General features: G+C 33.3%; 1 protein-coding gene across 2 annotated transcripts in view; it reads right to left on the bottom strand.

The window, feature by feature from the left end:
• Positions 1-23,183, bottom strand: part of CCDC148 (coiled-coil domain containing 148) — a 323,980-nt gene that overhangs the window by 136,481 nt on the left and 164,316 nt on the right. For both annotated transcript variants that reach the window (XM_074215932.1, XM_074215933.1), the window contains one exon: positions 22,762-22,968. In XM_074215932.1, coding sequence (XP_074072033.1) covers positions 22,762-22,968 — 207 coding nt within the window. The remainder of the gene's footprint in view (positions 1-22,761; positions 22,969-23,183) is intronic.

The raw sequence follows: 23,183 nt of genomic DNA, 5'->3' as shown, positions 1-23,183 counted from the left end.
AGAAATAAATATAATTAAGAAAAACTTAAAAACTGATCAATGCAATGACCAACCATCACTCCAGAGGACTAATGAATTAGTAAGTTACCCTCCTCTAGACATAAGGATGATTGACTCAAGGTGCAAAATGAGACATACAGTTTTGGACATGGCAAAAGTAGTATTTATTTACTTTACTATCCATTACAAGAAATATTGAGGGTGGAGGGTTTAACTGGAGGGAGGTAATTGACTTAAACCAAGTATTTAAATAAATTATTGGAAACCTAATAGGATAGCAGTTTTCTAATTCTTCAAAGTTCAAATTCTCCAAATTCTCAAAGTTGTAGCCCTCAACTGCCAGCTATGAACATTCACAAATATTGCCTTAAATGTACTTTTTTATGTTAAAATGGTTTCACCTGCTTCTAACCTTTAACCCTGGGAGCTGGAACTACTTACCTTTAACTTGTAGACTTAGCCCCAAGCCAGACTCTAAGACAAATTCTAACTCTAGTCAGGGATGATCTAAAGAACACTATCAATAGCCTGACAAGTCAGCATCAAGTTAGTCTTACTGATAGTTCTCTTCTGATACTGGCAACCTAATTACCATGTCAGCTCTGCTTTTACACTCTTGTTTCATAATGACTGAGATTCCTTCCCCTGAATCTAATGTCCCCAAATCTCTGCAACTTGCTGACACTTACCAAATTCTGTGTCCTTCCCATTTGGATAAGCATCATGGATTTGGATAGGAGACTCTGTCCTCACTGATGGAGATCAATGTCTTGCACTTGTTTGGTTGGTTCTTGTCCTTCATAATCGAAATAGTCCAAAATGACATCACTACTTTAAAGACAAGTTACATTGTGCCCAACTGTGGTTGATCAGTCCAATAAGAGCTCTTCCACAGATCAAGCACAAATAGTTCATGTGAACACTTGGAGTAGGATTTCTAAACTTGCACATCAGTATTTTATTTAGGTTGAATTTGAAAACCCTATCCCCTAGACTCACAATATTTAAGGAAGCAGTTATAACTAGCTCGTACCTCCTTTTTGAGAAGAGGAGAATGGTCAACCTCTGTTCTCTATCTCCTGCTTCCCCTCCTGAGAGAATTAAAGTATCCCCTTGTAGAAATAGTGGGGATGATTAGAGTAGGTCACTGTATGTCTCCTCAGGTCTCCTTTGAACCACAGAAAGAAATAGCCTTGCTACATGCAAATTATATAAATTGAAATAATAGAGAAGTTGAAGTCATTTATCTTTTAAATGTGTTCCTTGCTTTTCACTTCCACCTCTACCATCACAGTTCAAGTTGCTCACTTCAATGATATTTAACAGAAGGACTGATACAATCCACCAGGTGGAAGAAGTTGGAGAAACTGTTTTCTGAAAGGTGGTGATGGCATGTCTTCATTGGAATTATGGAATGAATGATGGAAGTGTCTTGGAGAGAATTGGAGCATAAACATTCTATAACTGGTTCATCATGTTTATTAGCCCTGTAATAAAGATCTATGAATAGTTATGTGACCAGAACTGGGGTACATTCCAAAGGCCCCAGATACTCAGAGTCATTCTGTTGGTAGAAATCCTGCCTGGCTGACTGCATATCAGTGAGAGATAAAAGAGACAATACTTTAAGAAGAGGAGGGCCAGCAACTTGAGGATACTGGAGATGGCTATGACCTAATGAGCTCTATCAAGAGAATAAGCTATCAGGAGGTCTGGAAGCTGAGGCCATGCCAGTTTTATTGGTCAGCCAACCAGTCCAGTAATCAAAGTCAGAAATGAGGCCCGTTCTAATTGAAGTTGAGACATGGATTTATCCAGCAGCTATGTTGGGCTTGTAAGCATACTTTGTGGAGTGAAAACTAAATAGAAACTGAATTAAATCTAAACCTATTCTCCCAGAGATTGAGATGGTACAGGGGATATGGGCCTCTAGATGTTAAGGGCAAGGGTTGAGGACCATTTGTACCTTCTTGTTTTATCTTTGAAATAAATATTATTTTGTAAAAACTAATTTATGTTAATTGGCTAAATGGAACTGAGTGCTTATTACCCCAAGATAATACCAAGGAATGGGTATTCAAGCTGAATGCATTCTATAAAATCACCTCACTATCCCTAAAGGACATTCTTAAAACCCTGAAGGGAAATGTAGCTGACCTCATTTTGAAGCCAGAATATTTGCTGTACCTGGATTACCTAATTAAATTCCTAGCAGGTTTTCGTATTGTCAATGTTTCAATCTTCACCTACTATATTAAAAATATGAATCTAAAGCATTACTTTCATAATGTAACTCCCATGATCTAAAACCAAAACCATTAGTTAATGGTCTGAAGTTCCCCCCTCCAAAATCTTATTTAAATTCTTTACTAACTCTTATCAAACAAAAAAATCCTCTACCTAAGTTTCAAGGTTCTCCATAATCTGGCCCTATGCTCCTACAATGAAGAAAGAGACAAATCTACCAATATTTTCTTTCTCTCCTCATCAGTCCCTCCCTTGCACTCCCCCATTGCTTGTTTTTACCTCTGCACCTTTATTATTGGAGAAGTGCTCTTCCTTCCTCTCTGCTTATATGTATTCTACCTATCATTCAAGATCCAAATCAAACTCAAACTCTTCTGTAGAAACTGAATAACTAGCTCAAATTATCTGTCCATTTATCACAGAAATGAATCTAGTGCTAGATCTGAGCTAAGCACTGAAGATACAAAAAGAAATAAAAGACATTTCCTACCATCAAGAAGTCCACAATCTCGTTAAGGAATAAAGTGGTAGAAAATTGAAATAGATTAGGTACAGAAGGAACAGTAGTAAATGACTATAGTAATCTACTGTTGGATAAGTCAAAAGACTCCAGATTCTGGGCTAAGGACTCACTATTTGGCAAAAACTGCAGAGAAAAACCAGAAAAGAGTATGGCAGAAACTATGCATAGATCCACAACTCACACCCTGTACCAAGATAAATTCAAAATGAGTACAGGATTTACCATAAAACAATTGGGAAAACAAGAAATAGTAAATCTGTCAGAGCTATGGAAAGGAAAGTAGTTTATGACAAAAAAAAAGAAATAGAATATTATAAAACACAAAATGAATAATTTTGATAACATTTTTGCACAAATAAAACCAATGCAACCAAAATTAGAAGGAATACAGAAAATTGGTCAACAGTATTTACAGCTAATTTTTCTGATAAAGGACTCATTTCTAAAATATACAAGAGAACTGAGTCAATTTATAATAATATAAGTCATTCCCCAACTGAAAAATGGTCAAAGGATATGAACAGATATGTTTCAGATGAAGAAATTAAAGTTATTTAGAATCATTTGAAAAAATGCTCCAAATCATTATTTATTAGAGAAATGTAAATTAAAACAACTATGAGGTACTACCCTTATACTCATCAGATTGGCTAAGATGACAAAATGGGTCCATAATCAATGTTGAGAGGTTGTTAAGGGAGGATTGAGACATTAATGCCTAACTGGTGGAGTTGTGAACTGATCCAATCATTCTAGAGAACTATGGAACTATGCCCAAAGAGCAATAAAATTGTTCATGCCCTTTGAACTAGTAATTCCAATACTGGGCTATATCCAGAAGAAATCATAAAAAATGGGAAAAGTTCCACATGTTCCAAAATATTTGTAGCAGTTCTTCTTTAGAAGCAAAGAATTGGAAATTGAGGGAACATCCATCAAATGGGGAATGGCTAAATAAGTTATGGTATATGAATGTTATGGAGTATTATTGTTTTGTAAGAAATCACAATCAGTAGACTTTAGAGAAGCATGGAAAGACTTTCATGAACTAATGCTAGTTGAAGTGAGCAGAACCAAGAGAACATTGAACACATTAATAGCAACATTGTGAGATAATCTATGATGGATGCAGTTCTTCTCAGCAGTTCAAAGATCAAGAACAATGAGAAACTTTGTATGGACAATGCCATACACATCCGGGGGGGGGGGGGGGGGTGGACTATGGAGTCAATGTGGAGCAAAGAATAGTATGTTTACTTTTTTAAACATATTTTTCCTAAAATATATTTTCCTTTCTTTCTCGTGGTTTTTTTCCTCTTTTGCAAATGACTAATATGGAAATAAGTTTAACACAGTTATACATGTTTATATAATTTATATAAAATTACTCACTGTCAAGGGGAGAGGAGAAAAGAAATGGAGGCAATGAGAAAAATGTGGAACTCAAAAATCTTACAAAAATGAATGTTGAAAACTTTCTTTCCATGTAGTTGGAATAATAAACAAACAAACAAACAAATAAATAAATAAAACAGAAAATTTAAAAATTTTTAAAAATTAAAAAAATAGAAGTTCACAATCTAATGGAGAAAATCAGTATCTATTCATATATTCTATATTCTAATTCTACACATAAAAATATGTATTATGTCACACATAATACAGTTATATATTCAGAATTATAGACTTGTTTACTTTGTTTCACGTGTTTATGTCTTATGTCCGCTATTAGACAATGAATTCTTTGTGGACAATAACCATAGTTAAAGGGCTGTGGACACAGGCTATTCCAGGTTCAAAGTACTGTTTGTTTACATATTCACTTAAACAAAGTTATGACTCACAAACTCCCATTAGCATGTATCTTTTTATTAGTTAGTGGACATATTTAATTCAAAACAAAGACAGCAAATAAGACTTTTGCACCATAAATCCAGAAGACATTCTCCCACAAATACACTAGCAGTGGAAATAACAAATTACCAAGGCTTGTTGGTATCTAAGAAGTTTCCTTGGTTTTCTTGAACTCAAACTACTTTTTGTTTAATTTATTTTTTTCTTATTTAAAAAATTATTCTAAATATTCCTTTCTTTTTAAATTTTTGAATTTGAAACTCTCCCTCATTCCCTTCTCTTCCCTCACCCAATGAGAAGGTAAGCATTATAATATCAATTTTACATATGAAATCTTGCAAAACATATTTCTATATTAACCATATTTCAAAAAAGAAAGAAAAATAAAGATAAAAATATACTTAAATTTCACCTTTGGAGAAGGGCAGCACTTTTCACATCATGAATCCTTCAAAATTGTCCTGGATCACCTTACAGATCAGACTAGTCAACTCTTTCACAGTTGGTCATCATTACAACACTGCTACTACTATGCACAATAAGCTAGTTCTTCTCACTTTACATTGCATCAATTTATATAGGTCTTGACATTTTTTCCTTAAACCACTCTCAAAACACAATGGCTCTGTATCATAATCATATGCAACAAGAGGTTTAGCCATTTCCCAGCTGATGAGCATCCCCTCAATTTCCAATTCTTTACCAACACAAAAAGAGTTGTTCTAAATAATGCTTGTAGATATATAGGTCCTTTTCTTTTTCTTTGATTTGTTTCAGATACAGACTTAATAGTGGTATTCTTGAGTCAAAGGGTATACAGAGTTTTATAACCCTTTGGGTATAGTTCCAAATTATTCTCTAGAATGGTTGAACTAGTTTACTACTCCACCAACAATTCATTAGTGTACCCATTTTCCTGCATCCCCTCCTGCATTTGTCACTGTGTGAGATGGTACCTTAGAGTTGTTTTAATTTACATTTCTTGAATCAATTGTGAATTTAAAGCCTTTTTCATAAAACTAGAGACAGCTTTGAAAACTGCTTGTTTATATCCTTTGACCATTTATCAATTGAAGATAGCCTTTATTTTCATAAATTTAATTCAATTTTATACTAAGTATATATTTGAGAAAGCAGGCCTTTATCAGAGAAATTTAATGTAAAATTTGTTACATTACTTTATGTTTTCATTTCATTTTATTGTATTCATACCTATTAGCAAAAAACATGCAGTTTCCCTGATTTTTTTCTTTTAATTCTGTTTTTGCTTTTGCTTTGTCTGAGATCAAGTTGCTATTCCTTTTTTTAGTTTAGCTGAAGCATATTAGATTTTGTTCCAGTCATTTATTTTAATTATATGTACCTTTCTGGTTCAGGTGTTTCTTATAAACAATGTATTGTAGGATTTTGGGTTTCCAAATCATTCTACTGTCCCCTTCCTTTTATGGTGAGGTCATCTCATTCACAGTTATAATAACTACAGCTTTCCCTTCATCTCATTTTCTTTTGTTTTCTTCCCTTTTTTTTAATGTTGTTCTTCCTCAAAAGTCTGTTTTGCTTCTAACCATTGCCTCCCTTAATCAGTCCTCTCTTTCATCATCCCCTCTACTAGCTTTTTCCCTATTTTGCTATTGGGATAATCAGATTTCTATATACAACTGATATATATTCTTCCTTCTTTGAACCATTTTCAATTCCTTGCAAGTCTCTTTTATATGAGAAAAACTTCCACATTCTACCTTTCCCTTCCAATTTCTCCCAGTACATACCTCTTTCTCATCCCTTCATCTTTTTTGAGATCATTCTAACATAACTGATTCATATTCATGCTCTCTTTATATGTTAACTACTTTTAATTGCCCTAATAATGATAAAACTTTTAGGAGTTACATGCATCATCTTTGCAAATACATATATATATTTGAAAATATATATATAAATATATATGTATACACATATATACATACAGATAGATAGAAAGATAGATAGTTTAATCATATAAAGTCCCTTAGGATTTCTCTTTCTCATTTACCTTCTTATGCTACTCCTGAGTCTGGTATTTAAATGTCTAATTTTCTATTCAGCTCTGATTTTTTTCCTTCAGGAATGCTTGAAAGATTTTTATTTCATCACATATCTATTTCTTTCTCTGAAGGATTACACTTAGTTTTGCTGGGAAGGTTATTTTGGTTTAATCCTAGTCCCTTTGCTTTCTGGAATATTATATTACAAGACTATATTCCTTTAATGTGGAAGTTGCTAAATCTTATCTGATCCTAACTGTTGCTCCACAAGATTTTAGCCATTTCTTTCTGGTTGCTTGAAGTATTCTTTTCTTTGACCATTTCAGATTTGGCTATAATATTCCTGAGAGTTTTCATTTCATCTCTTTCAATTGGGTGATTGGTAGATTCTTTTCATTTCTATTTTACTTTCTAGATCTAAGAAAGTGGACCGGTTTTCCTTTATATTTTCTTTTACGATGATCTCTAGGTTCTTTTTCTAATCATGTCTAAAAAGTAGTCCAATTGTTCTTAAATTATCTCTCCTCAATCTATTTTTACATCATCTGTTTTTCAATGAGCTATTTCATATTTTCTTCTATTTTTTATTCTTTTGACTTTTTGTTTCTTAATGTTCCATGGAGTTATTAGCTTGCTTTAACCCAATTCTATTTTTTTTTTTGGTTTTTGCAAGGCAAATGGGGTTAAGTGGCTTGTCCAAGGCCACAAAGCTAGGTAATTATTAAGTGTCTGAGGCCAGATTTGAACTCAGGTACTCCTGACTCCAGGGCCAGGTACTCTATCTACTGCATCACCTAGCCGTCCCCAATTCTAATTTTTTAAGAAACATTTTTTTGGTGAGTTTTTTTTCCATTTTAACAAATTCTGTTTTTTAAGTTGTTCTTTCCTTCAGTGAATTTTTGTGTATTTTTTTTACCATTAGGCCAATTCTTTTTTTTTCCAGGTATTATTTTCTTCACTATTTTATGCCTCTTTTACCCTGTTCTTAATTCTGTCTTCACAATTTCATTGTATCACCTTCATTTCTTTTTCCAATTTTTCCTATATTAGTCTTATCTCCTTTAACTCTTCTGGGAATTCTTGTTAGTTTTAGGTTCAATTAGCATTTTTCCTTGAGGTTTTGCTTATAGCCGTTTTCACATTGTTATCTTCTTTTGAGTTTATGTCTTGATCTTCCCTGCTACCACAGTAGTTTTTTTGTGGTCAAGTTCTGTTTGTTTTTTTCTTTGCTCATTTTTCCAGCTTATTTCTTAACTTTGAGCTTTATATTAAAGTTGGATTCTGTACCCAAATATCACACTTTTCCATACTGCTGTTTACAGAGCGGTCTTAAAATTTTGGTGCTTCTAAAGTAGAATGATCCCGAGAGAAGTATGATAACTGAGATTTTCATCTTTACCCAGAAAGGACCCCTGATCCTCTGTTATTCACAAGTGCTTTCACTCCTCTTGATCCTGGAAATATAACAGGTTTCTCAGTCATAAATGCTATCATTCCTCTTGGCTACTAGAACTGGGACCAGGTCTCCTGCTTCCTTGTAACTGGATCATCAGTGCTCTTCTCTAACTATGACCTAGAGCTGTACATAGGAAATACAGTTATCAATCAGTTCTAGCTGTTCCAGCAAAGGGTTCCATATCTCTTAGTATCCAAAGCTGTTGTTGCTGGCTTAGTATTCAAAGCTGTTGCTTCTTCATATGTACTACAGGCAGGTCTGCCAATCTTCCAAGTTTTCTTAGGTCAAAAAAATACTCCCCTGATGTTTTTGGCTTTGCTGCTCCAAAATTTGATTTGCAGCAATATTTTAAAGCTGTCTAGAGGGGAATATTAGAAACATCCAGCTAAGGTGCTACTTTTAATCCATCATCTTGTCTTTGCTCTCTTTGTAAAACTTCTGAATGATCTCTCTACATTGGTTTTTCTTCTCCTCACCCCAGTCCATTCCACATACAGGTGTCATATTAATTTTCTTAATGAACAAGTTAGATCATATTATTTCACTGCTCAAAACCTTCAATAGCTCCCTATTACCTAGAACTAAACATTTCAGCTTAGTATTTATTTTATTATCTTTTTTTGGCAACACAATGGGGTCAAGTGGCTTGGCCAAGGCCACACAGCTAGGTAATTATTAAGTGTCTGAGGTCACATTTGAACTCAGGTACTCCTGACTCCAAGGCTAGTGCTCTATCCATTGCACCACCTAGCCACCCCTCAGCTTAGCATTTAAAGTTCTCCAGGAACTGGTCCCCATTAACCTTTCCAGTATCAATTCAACTTCTTCTCTTCATGTGCCCTATTCACAGTTCAAATGTTATTACTTTCTATTTTCTAAATAAGCCATGTACTTTTCTCCCTCCATACTTTTGCTCATATTATACCCCTAGTTAGAATTACTCTATTCCTCCCCAAATCTTTCCTTGTTACAATCTTACGCATTTTTCATGGCTAGCTCAAATTGTATCTCTTCCATGACGACTTCCCTGATCCCATACCCACATTCAGTGAGAGATATTTCTGTCTTCCCTTTTTAAATACTTTATAATGCTAATCATAATCTCCTTTATCACATTTATATACCTGGCTTTTTTTTTCTTCCAGTGCCTCTCTAATTGACATTTGCCATTTATTTCTACATTAAATTCCAGGGCTCACAACTCCAGAATCTACTTTCCTTATTGATAAAATTTTGAACTTTCTAACTATAGGCAGCAACTCTGTTTAACATTTTTCCTTGATTGATGCAAATGAAAAGGTTTCAGGTTGATAATTTGTGGGTTTATAATGCCTAGGAGGGCAGTCATGGGAAAAATTATCCAATTATAAATATTAGTAAAATATTTTAAATTGCTAAAATTTATTTTAACACATATAGCTTTTTTAAAAATCTCAAAGTAGTAAAATTTCCCTCTACTCTTATTTTAATGAACAAAATCTCAAGATATCAGTAACTGCTAAGTACACTTTTTATGAGAATAAGATCATTTTGGAGTCATTGAAACTAAACCTATTGCTGAGGAAGAGAATTAAGAGAAGAAATTGTAGTAGATGATAAAAATGATTACAGTTTATAATTTTCCAAATTTATAGGTCTTACAATAGATCTCTGATGAGATTCCTTCCCACCAATCTTAACTCTTTCTGGATATAGCACAGAATGAGCATGAATGATATAAAGATCCTGGCAGAGAACAGTTTTAATCTCTCTACACAAAAAGGTCATTACTTCTTGCCCATATAGAAGAGCCAATAACTGAATTCAAACAGAGATCACAAGAAGATTAACTTGGTAAAATCATAAATGAAAGCAACTTTCATTGCCAGCCTTGCACATGAAATGAAATTTAGCAATAAATATTTCAAACTAGGTATAGGGCATACTGATCAATGTATAATTGCCTCCCTGTAGACAAAGTCAAATATATAGCAATAGAGATAAATTCAGAGACAAAGGGAAAGACAGACAGTGAAAGAGAGGGAAGGGGGAAGAGAGTAAAGAGAGAAATAAAACAGATATCATAAAAGTAGAAGGAAAGGAAATGGAGAGGAAAATGGAAAACTAAGGGCCGAATGTCAAGGCACAAGGGTTTCACTCAGATTATCCCCATTAATGCTAATGGAAGTTACACGCATAGATTCCCTGAGCTTCCATGGGAGAATAAATTCCATAGTCTTGAACTTGTTCCAGACAGAGACTAGGATGGAAGCTAAGTATTATCCAGGCATTAAAATATTCTCATGGAGATAGAAAAACTAATTTTCTTCTTTAAAGTTTTGGTAAAACCTCTAAAATGACTGTTTTAATTAGATAATCATGAGAACAATGATCATTGTTTGGAATTCAATTGGATTTTTAAAGTTCAAATTTTAGTTATATTTATTTCTAAATGAAACTTCCAGTATGGCTTGGCTACAAATTTATATATTTTTCCACCAGTCCAAAATGTTCTAATTACTAATTCTATATATGCTTCTCTGAGGAATAACTATGACCCTTCACATAAAATATTGCACTATTCAACCAAGGAGAAAGTACTGTGTCCTAATCCATAAAAATATATTAAACAGTTCGAAAATTTAAAGCCCTGTAGTGTGAAGCTAATTACATCATCAGTGCTAGGAAGGAGACTTAGTGATCTGCATTTTGTTTTTCAGGACTATGCTCTCTTCTAAATTTCTTGCTTACACTTAATTACACCCAACATGAAAGATACTGGAAATTACAAACAAAAGAGCCGATGTAATTGACTGATAATAAGATTCACCATCGTATGCAAAGGCCCTGGATTTCTTGCTGTCTGGGCTGACATTTTCTATTATAGGGTGTGGGATGTATCAAGATCATGTTTGGGTTTTCATGAGTGTGATTGCTCTCCTAAATTGGTTGCTAACGGAGAGGTGGTGGCTGGCTGAAGGGGTGGGAAGGGCAATATAACTAAACAAAATTACAAATTGTGGTTAAATAGCATACTCTTTGTAATCAGTGAACCAACTGGACATAACAGTAACTGACTAAAAGCACATTTTAAAATGAAAATAGCTCTGTGCCTCTAGGATTAATGATTATAAATTGTCTCTTTTTTGTCTACAACTATGAATTCACTGTAGGAAAAGAATTACTTTATATTCAAACAAAAAGAGGTGTGGTTACCTAAAAGAAAATATGCTTTCCTTTTATAAATCTGCAAGAGCTTAAATTGTAGTGATGAAAAAATATTTCATATTCTGCTTTCTAAAATAAATTTGTAGGTCCATAACTGAATAATAATTATTCCAATGTGCTATAACCTTCAAAGGGATATTAAACCAATTGAAAAATTTATTGGCGAAATGCCTAAAGAGAACTCTCTTCTTCTCCTTCCATTCCTTTAATATCACAATATTATATTAATCATAGGAAGGTCAGTGAAGTTGGCAATAGGTCAAGGCAAGAACCAACATTTAATTTTGCTTAGCTATTTTAGTCTTACAGAATATATTAATTTCTGGATGATATTCTCTGATACTGTTATGATAATATCATGAGAGGTATGGGTCATAATTATGTTGTGTGCTGTGTAATTTTGTTGTTGGACTTTTTAAGAAAAGTTTTTCTTCAAAATATACATCATCATAAAGTATATATATATATATTTAAATTGATATTTAATGATTATCAGAATCTAATAGAGAAAATCAGAGAATTCCTTTTAGAACAAAAATATCAATAGCACAATTTTAAAGTACTCAAAAGAACAAGTTCTACTTGTCTATAGAAATATGTAACTTTTTATTCATATCATTTGTATAATTCCTTATGGAAATAAACTGAGATTCAACCCAGAACTAATAAGAGTATGGTCTCTTGGGGAAGGAACATTTAATTTTGTTCTAAGATGTCAAGAAAGAAGTCAGGGCTAGGGTATGATCAATGTATTACTGTGACTAGGGGAGAAGTGATAATGCCTTCTCACCCAAAACATTGAGGTCAGAGGTCATTCTTTGAGGAAACACAAAGACCAAGTTCTGATGCTAAGGTTTTCTGTATCTAGTTAGGTTGACATTTAGATGCAAGACATAAGGGAGATAACCAGTCTCAAAATCATTTTACCTTACACTTTGCTAGAACACACTTTGAGAATTCCCAGATGACTTCTACACTATGACTAGAAATAAGAATGGGACTTTAAGGAAAGCCATAATAATAGCATTTATGTAGTATTTTAAGATTTGCAAAGCATGTTATAAACATCATTTCATTTGATCCTCACATCATAACCTGGGAGGTAGATGTTATTTTTATTTCAATTTTACAGATGAGGAATCCCTGAGATAGGGATTAAGTTACTTGCTCAGGGTCAGAGTTAATTATCTAGAATCATATTTGAATTCAAGTCTTCCTGACTGTGGGTATAACACTTTATCCTCTGCATCACTTAACTGCCTAAATGCTTATGAATATTATAAGGTTACTAAAATTACCCTAGAAAGGGTGTTTGAAGACAGCTTTCAGAGGGTCTTTAATGCCAGGGTGGGGGTATGATGCAGTGGAAACAGCACCAGACTAGAAAGTCAGGAAATCTGGGTTTGAGTCCTTGTTCTTACTGACCTTGGGTAAAAATCATTTAACCTTAGTTTTCTTGTCTTTAAAATGAAGAAATTAGACTAGATACTCTCTAAGTTTTCTTCCAACTCCAACAAATCTATCCATATGTATTTATCAGTTTGGATCCAAAGCAAAAGAGACTGAGAAGTTGTCAGACATGTTGGAAAAACCAAGAAAGAATGGTGTTATGAAAATCCAAAGAAGAAATGCATATCCAAAAAGAAAGAGTGGTTTATTAATAGTTTCATATGCTGCAGAGTGGTCAAGAAGGATAAAACCTAAATTAACATATCAGATTCAATATTGAGAGATGCACAATAACTTTAAAAAGACAAATTTCAATGAAGACATGAGGTTAGAAGCCTGATTACAAAGGGTTCATCAATGAGTCAAAGAAGTCAAAGTAGCAGTAAGTATAAATGGCTTTTTTTTAGGAATTTGAATATGAAAGAGATGAAATACAGATTAATGTCATGAGGGGATGGTATGAAGGTGAAAAGAATATAATAGAGGATTATGTCAAATTTTTAGTAAGGAGAAAGGGAGAAGAAGCTAGAAGAAGCATTCCTCATACTTGTGAAGGGTCCAGATTGGGAACAGAAAAATAATATAGTAAATGAATGAATCAAGATTCAAAAATATCTTAATAGGCTAGAATAATGGGTTGAATTTTTTAAAGATTATACCTTAAAATGTAAAGTCCTATAATTAGATTTTTTAGAAAATATTAAAACAGAATGTAGAAATCTCAATAGTATTTATATGAAAAAAGATGAATCTTTTCAAAGACTATTGACTTAATATGATGCAATAATATGATAAGGTTGCTTAAAAGAACTAATGTGATTGAGGAGTGGGGCATGAGGGGTCCAGACATGCAATTCCATTGCTGAAGGGAACTACTAGTGAAGATATGTATTCTATCAACTCTGATCAATGACTATACTGCAATTTGCAGTCTTCGGTTATATTAATTTAAGTATAGTGTCCAGTTGGAAGCTTCTAAATGAGGGTGAAAGGAAAGAGAGTAAAGGCTGGCTAGAAACTTAACATAAAAATAAAAACCAAGATATTGGCAACTGATCCTATCACTTTTTGGTAAAAAAAAATGGAGAAGAAATGGAAGTGGTGTCAGATTTCATATTATTGGGCAAAAAAAATCACACAGATGGCAGCTATAACCATGAAATTAAAAGATGTTTGTTTCTTGGAAGGAAAGCCATGGCAAATCTAAACAGCATAATAAGAAGCAGAAGCATCAATTTGCTAACAGAGGTCTGTATAATCAAAGCTAAGGGTTTTTTCAGTCATAATATATGGCTGTGAGAGTTGGACAATAAAGAAAGCTGAGTGCTTCAGAATCAAAACTTTTGAATTGTGGAGACTTTTGAGAGTTCCTTGGACATAAAGGAAGTGAAATCAATCAATACTCAAAGAAATTAATTCAGGCTATTCACTGGAAGGTCAAATACCAAAATTTGGTCACCTAAAGAGAACTAAAAAGAGATAGGAAACACCCTGATGCTGTGAAGGGCTAAAGGCAAAAGAAAAAGTGGATACAAAGGATTGAGATGGATAGCTAGTATCATGGAAACAATGAATATAAATTTGAATAGACTTTGAGAGAAAGTGAGATAGAAGAGCCTAGTGTGTTATGGTCCCTGGAGTCACAAAGAGTCAGACACAACTGAAGAACAGCATTCAATTAAGGGGAACATTGGTCACCTAGATAAAGTGATAACAATTATTTTTTACTAGAATTTACTTGAGAATAAGGACCATGTTTCATTAAAAAAAAAAATCTCCCCTAGCACCCAATAGAATGTTTCACAAAATGTAGGGACTTAATATTTATTGAACAAATGAATATAGAATGAACAAATATAAAGAACAATTAAAGGAATTTGGAAAGATCAGCCTAGAGAATAGAAGAATGTGGAAAACTGTCATATAGAAGAGTAAAAGGATTTTGTATGACTCTACAGGGTGAGATCAAGGATCAAGGGTAGAAATTATTGACAGGAAGATTTTAGGCTCAATCACTAGGGATCCCACACCTCTGCTTAAGTGGCTGTCCTAGGGAAATAGAAAACCTTAATAAGGACATGTCATACAAACAACAGATATGTCCATTTATGGATATTCTTGCATTACAAGAGGACTCCCTTCATTAGCATTGGTGATCCTGGTTCTTTTTCTGACTGCTATCAGAACTCCAGTTAAGTACAACCACTTTCAGCTCTGGCTTCCACTTCTGGAAGTGAATAGAAATGAAGACAGTTTTTTAGGTGTCTGATGCATCTTATCACACCCCTAAAGAAGGAACAGAAAAATATTCACAGGAGACTGAAGGGGCCCATTCTCCGCAAGAAACTGTTGCCGTTTCCAAATATAACTAGGGTTTGGCACTTACAATCTGGCTTCAATCTATGATTCTGAACTTATTTCCTCTCTCTCTCTCTCTCTCTCCTCTCCCCTTCACCCCCACTCTCTGTCTCTCTTCCCCTCTGTCTCTATGTCTCTCTCTCTCTCTGTCTCTCTCTGTCTCTCTGTTTCTCTGTCTCTCTCTCTCTCTCTCTCTCTCTCTCTCTCTCTCTCTCTCTCTCTCTCTCTCTCTCTCTCTCTCATAGTCTACATTCCAGGCAAAAGGCCTACTTGCTCTTCTCCAGGAGACTTTATGTCTCCTGCCTCCATGTCTTTGTAAAGAGTAAGACCAATGTCTCTTGTTCTGGACATTGAGCTTCTGTGAATGCATCATAAGATCACATTCACTTTTTTGAGTGCCATATTACCCATTGGCTCATATTGAGCTTGCAGCTCACTAAAATACCCAGAATATTTTTCATAGTCAAACTGTTTCATCCTTTAGTTGTGCAGCTAATTTTCATCCCCAAATGTAAAACTTTATGCTACAATTTATCAAATTTCTCAATGAATTTGGTTCATGGCTTAAATCTGAAGGAATCTTTTTTGATCCAGACTATCATTCAGTATATTAGCTATCTTTCTCTGAGTTCAAATTCTCTGTGACATGGTTTCCTTATTTATAAAAATGAAGCTAATAATATCCTGTTTATCACAGAGGAATATTCTGATTGGGGCAAAAATTATATTTAAAAGCACTTTTGAAGGAGTAATTTTATGACTGGAGAAAACAAAAGGCATTTTACAAATGCAAGATAAAATAATTGTTAATTTACATGTTCCTATTCTGTGTATAATTTTGAAAGAAGATGTTCCATTTACTTTGGCTTATTCCTTATACAGTTATTTTTCAATACTAGCCTTCTTTATGCCATCAATTGAGGGAATTCTTGAGAACAAGGGAATATACTAATTCTTTGGCTTTTTGGAGTGTCTTTTCTTAAATTCCTGTCAATCCAGTTTTATAATCAAAGTACATTCTTTTGAGACTTGAGATGACAGCTGGAAAGCAGTTGGTATATTTATTGTAAAAGGTTGTTGATGGAGAAAATTTAAATTGGAAAAATATCCAGGGAATTTATATTGGAAAAGTTTAAGTATTATCAAGGTTTGAATTTGCTTTTTCTTTTTTTTTTTTTAAGATGAGAATATGTGTTGAGCTTTTTCTTCCCTCTTCCCTCCCTTTGAAAAATATATTGAATACTGGTATATATGTTCTTCAATTGCTCCTACTCCCACCAAAAATATTTCTGATATAAATTATGTTCAATAGAAATTTCAAAATAAATATGCTTTCCTATATTCACAGAAGCCTTTTCTTTTTATAAAAGAAGATACCTACTTTGGAAAGAGTAATGTATCTTTGAAACCTAAATAGGTTCAATAAGTAAACGCTGTTATTTCAATTAAAATATTTAAATGTAAAATAGTGAAATACATACATATATATAAGAACAAGTATTTATATTAAAAATGAAGCCTTTTTCATGGACTAGGTAAGAAAGAATAGATAGAAGCTATGAGTTTTACATTGCAAATTATCCCTGTACCTATCTGAGCAGATTTTTAGACTAAGCATAGAATGCCAAATTTCATGAGTTTAAATTCTAGTCAGAGACGATTATATTTCCATCACCACTGGAAAGGACAATTTTTCCAGCCATTTCAAATAAATTAGTGAATTAACTAGAGGTCAACATAGTCATTAATGCACAGATTATCATAGAACTAGGAAAAATCTTGAGAAAATACCTCTGCAAGTTAGACTATTATCATTTAAAATTGTACATTATAAATGTAATTGTTTCAGAAAATGTGTTCTCATAAACATCAAAAACTGGATAAATATAGTACTAGATCCTCATTGATGTAGATGTTCCCTCCAGTTTTTCAGATCATAATTCACTCATCTTTGTCTATCCTGTGTGACTCTTGTTGATGACCTCCTCCAGTTTGCTTCTATCCAAAGTGTTCATGACCTTGTTTGCTTTCTCTACATTTTAATATACAAGACAAACATATCAGCTGGCCATCAGTTATCCATTGCTTTCACTACGTCCCATAATTCTTTTTAATCACAATTTCTTTGATCAGATATGTTTTATTTCTGTTCTCTTCAAAGTTCTTTGTTATTTGTTATAGTCTGCTCACATATACCAACCCCCTCATCATATCCAAAGAGCAAAACTTATTTAACAATGGTAGTATTCCATGACTTGAAGACATGCAATAAATCAGTAGACTATGGCTATTAAAAAAGATGGATTTTATTTCAGGGAGAAGTTTAGTATTGTCAAAGGAGCTATGAAGCTTTCCATTATCATACTCTTATTTAGTTCTGGGTCCAATTCTTTTTCCATTTTTAGTATGTGACCAAGATACAAACACACACACACACACACACACACACACACACACACACACACAGACGTTTATTATTGATTAGTTCTTGATTATCAAGATTTGATTATTGACTATATTGCTTGTTTATCATGATATATTTAGTTGGTACTAATGTATTGCTTTTTCATCTGTGTATAAATTCAAGAAATCTCCACTAAGAGAAACAGAATTTGAGAGATACTGAGAGGTGAGGATGTTCTAGCTCTCTATAGGAAAGAGAAAGAACAGAGAAAAAGATTTGCTGCCTCCAAAAATGCAGGTGTGGTAGACTAGAGAGTAATATGATACATTATATATATCCATATATATGGATATATATATATATATATGGATATATATATATATATATATATATATATATATATATATATATATGGATCAATAGGATTGGGCTACTTCTTATATTGTTTTTGAGATTTGAACTTCCTCATTACAATAAGGGAGATGGACAATCAGTTGGCTACTGTTAAGATTCAGATGTGCTGATCACCATTCAGGCATCTGTGGGTTAGTAACAGCTGCCACTGTATTGAGACTGCTAGGCTTCCATGAGATGCACTGCAACTTCTAGGAGGGTAGTTGTGGAAAATCCTGCTGCTAAGGCCCAAGACTCCTATCAGATGATGTTTGAGACTATCAGAAACTAGCACTAGGGAGGTGAAGACTTTTTGGAAGATATTGGAATGAGCACAAAGAGACAATTCCAAGTCTAGAGGCTAGCAGCCAACAGTACCATCAGCAGAATTGTGATTTTTATTTTCCCACTTCTTTCCTCCAGCAATTTTTAGGAAAGCTATGTAGTGGAACTTAAAGTTACAGACCTTTCCCCATATTCCTTTTAAATAAGTTGAAGATATGAGTAATTTTAAAATTCCCTACTACTACTATCCCTGAAGAGCTGAGAGAGAAGGTTTATGAGATAATGGAGGTGGATGGCTTTTTGTAAGAGCATTTAAATTCTTCCTTTCATTTTTACTAAGTTTAAGAAATTAAGTGATCAGTGTGTGCTGAATGTCTGAGTTATGTGAATGCAAGGAATTGTCACAAGAGGGCAACCTAGATATGAGGGTGGGAGCCTCAGAGTGTTAAAAGTCATATTTTAAAAAATATTTTGAGTAATATTATATTTTATTTTCTAGGTAGTTCCAAAATAGCCAAAAAGTTGGTAGCACAGAGTACTTGTAAGCTGAAATATAATGGTAAACAAGGCTACAGCAATTTTTAGGAAAGTTATTCTTTTTAAGTTGGTATAGTTATTGGGTTCCTGGCTCAAAGAGCATACACATCCCATGAAAACTGCAGATATTGCACTCCCTTATAGGATTATTAATAAAGTGATAAGCTGCCTTTTTGTAGGTTTTGGCTAGATAACACAGGTATTGATTTAGATTGATTACACATAGAACATGGCCAGAAGTATTACAGGTCTCCAAATAGGTAACTAAAAAAGTGACAAAGTAAAACATAATGACTATCCTGAACTCTTACTAGAAATGGCCTGATTTTTTGGCATATTTGCAAATATTTTGCATAAAGATTGAGTTGACTTGTTCAACATAGGCAAAGTTCTATTAAAGAACTCTAAAATAATTAGGAGTAAATTTAAATGTTTGTTGAGTTCATTTTTTTGTGCAGAGTTCTTAAAATATATTTGTAGAAAATATACTTTTCAAAAATTATATTCCATGCAAAAAAAAAGCTCCTTTGAGAGTCTTGATGACAAGTAGGCAACCAACTGATTGTCCATCTCCCTTATGGTAATGAGGAAGTTCAAGTCTCAAAAGCAATATAAGAAGTAGCCCTAGGGGCGGCTAGGTGGTGTAGTGGATAAAGCATTGGCCTTGGAGTCAGGAGTACCTGGGTTCAAATCCCATCTCAGACACTTAATAATTACCTAGCTGTGTGGCCTTGGGCAAGCCACTTAACCCCATTTGCCTTGCAAAAAAAAAAAAAAAAGAAGTAGCCCAATCCTATTGATATATATATATATATATATATATATATATATATATATATATACATATATATCTCATATTATTCTCTAGTCTATCACACCTGCCTTTTTTGGAGGCAGCATATCTTTTTCCCTGTTCTTTCTCTTTCCTATAGAGAGCTGGAACATATCTGAAGACCTGTTCTTAAGAAGTTCCCACTTAACCCCATTTGCCTTGAAAAAAACCTAAAAAAAAAGTTCCCAGTCTAATGAAACTGGAACAACACAAAAACCCCAACAATTATGTTAATTCATTGCTGATGGAACCATGAATTGGTCCAGCACTTCTAGAAGATAATTTGGAATATCTTTGACCCAGAGATCCCACTTACCAGATTTATATTCAAAGGAGCTTAATTATACTAAGAAAAGACCCATATGTACAAAAAACCCAGATATAGTTCCACTACAATTTTTTAAAAAGGGAAATAAAATGTATGTTCTACAATTGGGATTTATTGATCCTACTATAATATATGAATGTGATGGAAAATTATACTTCATAAGAGATGACAAATAATTCAGATAAACCTGATTCAGAGTCATAGCTATTGAATCTTGAGTTTACTTCCAACATAAATTTTAAAACTAACACTATGTATTAGTCCAAGGTATCAATGAAATGAGTTAAGTATACTAGCATAACATTCTGAGATTTTCTTCCCATTCCAGTGTGGACCAGTTGTGTTTTTTTTTTTATTTGAGTTTTGGTTTAGTTTGATTTGATTTCTTTTTGAGGAGGAGAAACTTAAGTAATCAACTGCCTACTTAAGGCAAAAATACTTGTAATATTGTGTGAAGGTGTGCACTGATTTTTTTTAACAGAAAATGAAAATAACCCCCACTACAATTTAAGTCAATAATCTGTTGCAAATTATCCCTTGTGTCTGTAATGCAGATCAGCAGTTAGAATGTAAATTAAGTCTTACAGAGTTGTTGGGGTACTGAAAGTTTAAGTACAAATCAGAGGCAAGACTTGAACTCAGTTCTTCATGGTTCCAAAGTTGTCACTCTTTAAAAAAATGTATCTTCTCTTATGCTCATTAGTATTTAAATGTTACTAAAATCAACACACTCCATTTTAAAATACTTGACACAACATGTATCTTTTCAATTACTGCTTTCTGTAGAAGTAAAGAAAAAGGCATAATTATCAAACATTCTTATGGTACTTTGAAGTTCAGATATTTGATTCTCTTATAAATGCCTTAGGCACCAACAGATTCTCTTATCTCTTTCTCTCTCTCTATCCCCCTTTCTTCTTCTCCCCCCCTCACAAATACACACTACTCTTTATTGTTTGACAAAACCTCCCCCCAGTGTGTCTCAAACTGAAAAGTGAAATCTCTAGTAAATGATTCATAACCTGGTTTAAAAAATGTTTGCCAAACAAGGGATAATATAAAATGTGTCATTTGTCATCATAAACTCTAAAAAAACCTCCCAGATTAGGTCCATAATGAAAGTACTATAATTAGGATTTACTGTATTATATATATAGACATTCAGGAATGTTTTCTTATATTTAAGAACACTGCAATAGATGCTAAAGATGATAAAGGGATATATATAGGGAACTCATTGAAACATATAGTAATATGAAACATTCTCCTATTAGATAAATTTTCCAAGGATAAAAAGGCAATTTTCAAAAGAAGAAAAAGCAAGTTATCAATGGTCATATGAAACAATGCTCCAAATCACTGATAAAAAATGTAATTTAAAACAACTCTGATGTTCTATCTTTCACCCATAAGATTGGCAAAGATAACCAAAAGAAACAAAATGCCAGTTATTGGAGGGACTTTCTTTGAATCAGTTCAGCAATTCTGGAATGCAATTTGGAAAATAACCAAAAAGTCACAAAACTATGCATATCTACTTTTTAACAACATTACTACTAGGAATATGTCACAGAGCTATAAAAGAAAATAGGAAAAGAGCCCCCCCCCCACCCAAAGCTTTTCTATAAGCATGCTATGTCCTGGGACTTAAATTAAAATGATAGATCTCTGTCCATAATTCTTTCAAATAAGAATTTCCCACTAAGACATTTGAAGACCTGCTCTTAAGGAGTTCCCAGTCTAATGAAACTGGAACAACAACAACAAAAACCCCTCAACAATTATGTTAATTCATTGCTGATGGAACCATGAATTGGTCCAGCACTTCTAGAAAATAATTTGTAATATCTTTGACCCAGAGATCCCACTTACTGGGTTTATATTCAAAGGAGCTTAATTATACTAAGAAAAGACATATATATATATATATATATATATATATATATATATATATATATATATATATATACAAAAAAAAACCCCACATATAGCTCCACTATAATTTTTTCAAAAGGGAAATAAAATTTATGTTCTACAACTGGGAATTATTAATCCTACTATAATATATGAATGTGATGGAAAATTATTACTTCAAAAGAGTTGACAAATAATTCACATATACCTGATTGGATGATATGGTATAATATGGAATATCTATCACATTGTTATCACTCCAAATTGGATGCTTGGAAAAATGACACTAAGCCTTTTTCAGCCTTCATGATTAAGTGAGACAGACAAAATTATCTGTAACCAGGTTTTGCTGCACTGATTAGTAAAGTAAATCATACCAAAACTGTTTAATAATGACCATCACAGATGGTCACTCAAGGATGATATCAGAAAGAGAAGAGCATCCAGTATTACCTGTGGACATCTATAGCACCATCACTAAGTAGTAAAGCCACCCTCTTCTCCTGTAGCCAGTCACCCAGACAATGTTTTTACCTAGTTTCCAACAATCCACTTTATTATTTGAACTCCTAGAACTCATCAGAAAAAAAAGTATAAAGTGAAGAATTTATGACAAAAGTAAAGACTTCCTGTTTATCAGCTGGAAGTCTTGGTCCTCCAAAGTCAGGGACAATTACCTGTTTCTTTCTGTGCTTTTTTACAAGTGTTTCCAAATTACATTATATTCTGGGACCATCATGACTGATTTCAATGCATGCCTGAATTCCAGTAATTTATTAATGCTGGGGGGGCGGAGTTTTAATAATTGAAACTTTCCCACATTTCCCTTGCTATTTGCTTTTGGAGGCTTCCTAGAGAAATTAATTTTATGGTTGGTTTCAAACAAAAAAAGAAAGCAACAATACAAAGAACCACTTAGAAAGAAGACAACTCTTATGAAATGTTCCTACTTTTTCTTTCAGAACAGCACAGAGTTCCAGTTGCTTTTTTCGGTCATAAGCCAGTATAGCCTCCATTTCAAAAGCAGTACATGCTTCTTCAATGGTTGTTATAGCTTTTTGTATGAAGTCTTTCTTATCCTTAGTCCAATTTGATAAGAAAATTTTTTTCTGTTCCCTGGTTAAACAATATTGGTTCCAGTATTTCTCATGAGTAACCTAAAAAAGAAAGTTGAATATTAACATTATATAATTGTGAAAAGTCTGTCACATTTGACAAGTCATTATTGTTTAAATTATGTTGATAAGAAAAGTTAAAGAAAATATAAAGAATTTCTTAAATAGAAAGCAATTTTTTTAAACAAAGTCTTTTATGTCCAATATAGTTAATTATTCTGACAGGACATTTTTTCTTTGTTATAAGGGAGGACTTG

The sequence above is a fragment of the Macrotis lagotis genome, chromosome 1 (assembly GCF_037893015.1).
Source record: "Macrotis lagotis isolate mMagLag1 chromosome 1, bilby.v1.9.chrom.fasta, whole genome shotgun sequence".
In the NCBI taxonomy this organism is placed as follows: domain Eukaryota; kingdom Metazoa; phylum Chordata; class Mammalia; order Peramelemorphia; family Peramelidae; genus Macrotis; species Macrotis lagotis.
Note: the sequence above shows the minus strand (reverse complement) of the source record. Positions and strands in the feature narration are given on the sequence as shown.